The sequence below is a fragment of the Corvus brachyrhynchos genome, unplaced genomic scaffold (genome assembly GCF_000691975.1).
Source record: "Corvus brachyrhynchos isolate BGI_N302 unplaced genomic scaffold, ASM69197v1 scaffold56, whole genome shotgun sequence".
Classification (NCBI taxonomy): Eukaryota; Metazoa; Chordata; class Aves; order Passeriformes; family Corvidae; genus Corvus; species Corvus brachyrhynchos.
In genome coordinates, this window is record NW_008238664.1 from 6,625,636 (window position 1) to 6,627,647 (window position 2,012).

The window sequence follows — 2,012 nt, forward strand, 5'->3', positions numbered from 1 at the left end:
AGCGGCGGTCCCGAGGCAGCCGGCGGCTCGCGGGAGTCCGGACAGGCGGCGCGGCGCGAGTGCAGGAAAAAAAAGCACCCACCCCAGATGGGACTCGAACCCACAATCCCTGGCTTAGGAGGCCAATGCCTTATCCATTAGGCCACTGGGGCTGCCGCGTAAGAGAAGTTTCCGTGTGCCTACTTATCTGCTGTCCCCGCCCCCTTTCCTTGTATGGAGCCTGTCGGAAGCCGGTGATTGGGCAGCACCGCCCCGCGCCGCCGCCGCGCGGCCCCCCGGGAGCCGGAGCCAGGCGGGAGCGCGGTGCTTCCATGGCGTTGTGAGGTGGCGCCTCGGAACAGCGCGATAGTCACGCAGGGAAACGCTCCTTCCATACCGACCCTCTGGCGGTTTCAAAACGCTGGTCCTTGTACAGTGTTACCCTTTTCCGGGTGGTTGCCTTGCCTGAAGGATGCCCCCCACCCCCAAAACAAAAACGCGACAAACAGCCCGAAGGGCCAACCCTTCAAGTGAAGCCTTTTGCCATTTTTATTTTTGCGAGAAATCACAGACACGGGGCTAATATGTACATTCCTCTTTATTTAATACAGCACAGACACGTGACACATAAAAAAAAGAAAAGTACACTCATGAAAAAGCCTGTCGCAGTCAGGGACAGGGAACAGCTACGCCGAATTGAGTAAGGCTCCTACTGCAGAACAGGGGTCTGCCGGCAAGGGTGGATCCCAGAGCAAAGTCTGCTGCCAAAAAAAAGCTTGCGCTCCTTTCAGGAAAGCAGAAAAGGGCAAGCCCCTCCCGGAACAGGTGAAGACAGCGTTACCTGCAAGGTTCGCAGGATACGAACCCCGTGACTGTGTTTGGATCAGAGCACTGGTAAAATGAAATGCTCTCCAGTTATTCTCACAGAGGACCAATAGTCCTGACCTCTGAAAGCATTGGACTGCTCAGGGATAGCAAACCTGAGTACCTGGAAGGAGTGAAAACATCAAGTAGTCACACAGAAGAGAGTTAAAATTAGCCTCCCTGACAGGGCTCTGCTAGCCACAACTGGGAATGTGCAGGGAACTAACCGGCTTCCCAACTAACAAAAGACTAACAGCCATTAAACTGACCAGAACAATATACGCATTTGGAACCGACGCAGGCTTTTGAGGCAGCAGCTTCTTCCTTTTCCTGCTTCAGTTCAGGATGGAGATAAAGCAGGCACCAGTTCCTCTGGCAAAGAGCCTTACACACTTTTAAAAAATTAAAATACAAAAAAGGGAGACAGGTGTATTTACAAAATCCATGGCTGGTACAGTACATCATTTTTAAGACACACTAAATGCTACAATCTTTCAGGTCCTGAGATTATTACAAAAAAAAAAACCAAAAAAAAAAACCAAAACCAACCAAACCAAAAAAACCCAAAACAACAACAACAAAAAAAACCCAAAACAAACCCCAACAACTCAAAACTTGTGTTCAGGTCCAGTTTTATAAGGAGAGAAGAAAGAAACCACACATTTAAAACACAGTATCCCTTGAAGTTATTGGAACACACCTCCCTAAAAAATCCAAATCAAAGTGGTGCTTACCACCCAAATGTAGCTGCATTTGGTTGTTCAGGCTTGTTGTCACAAGAGGGGAGCATTTCACGGGGCAGTTTCCCTGGAGAGCTCATCAGATAAGCACAAGGCTGTTGGGATCCTCCCTCCATCGCTAAGCCCTATGATCCGGAATGCGCGAGTGTTAAAAGGAGGAAGGTGATCTTGTACAAATTCATGCTGGACTGAGTAAAGCATCAAAGGAATCACCAACTCAAAGAGGTTTACCATCTCATAGTAACTGTGCACTCCTTTGTTTGAAGCCAAGGAATGCGAAAAATTCTAGCTGTGATTTAACATTTGTTAACAACAAAAAACCCTCATCCAGCTTTTTGTTCTAACCTCCCCAGTGAAAGGTAGCAAAACAGTTTCTCAGCCCTTCATTGTCTGGGGGATCACAGTAGGTCAGATAGAATTAAACTGGCT

At 48.6% G+C, this 2,012-nt stretch overlaps 1 protein-coding gene, 1 long non-coding RNA gene and 1 other non-coding gene across 3 annotated transcripts in view; all 3 read right to left on the reverse strand.

The window, feature by feature from the left end:
* LOC103618130 (putative RNA-binding protein Luc7-like 2) overlaps positions 1-374 on the reverse strand; it is a 32,802-nt gene extending 32,428 nt beyond the window's left edge. Inside the window, exon 1 of the mRNA XM_017737746.1 lies at positions 184-374. Within this exon, the coding sequence (XP_017593235.1) occupies positions 184-374 (191 nt within the window). The remainder of the gene's footprint in view (positions 1-183) is intronic.
* On the reverse strand, positions 80-152 carry TRNAR-CCU. The gene has a single exon. It is a non-coding gene; the product is annotated as a tRNA-Arg (tRNA).
* Positions 375-559: 185 nt separating the features above from the next.
* On the reverse strand, positions 560-2,006 carry LOC108447573. Its single transcript, XR_001863231.1, has 2 exons — positions 1,578-2,006; positions 560-1,235 (listed from the first exon to the last, which is right to left on the reverse strand). It is a non-coding gene; the product is annotated as an uncharacterized LOC108447573 (long non-coding RNA).
* Positions 2,007-2,012: the final 6 nt, after the last annotated feature.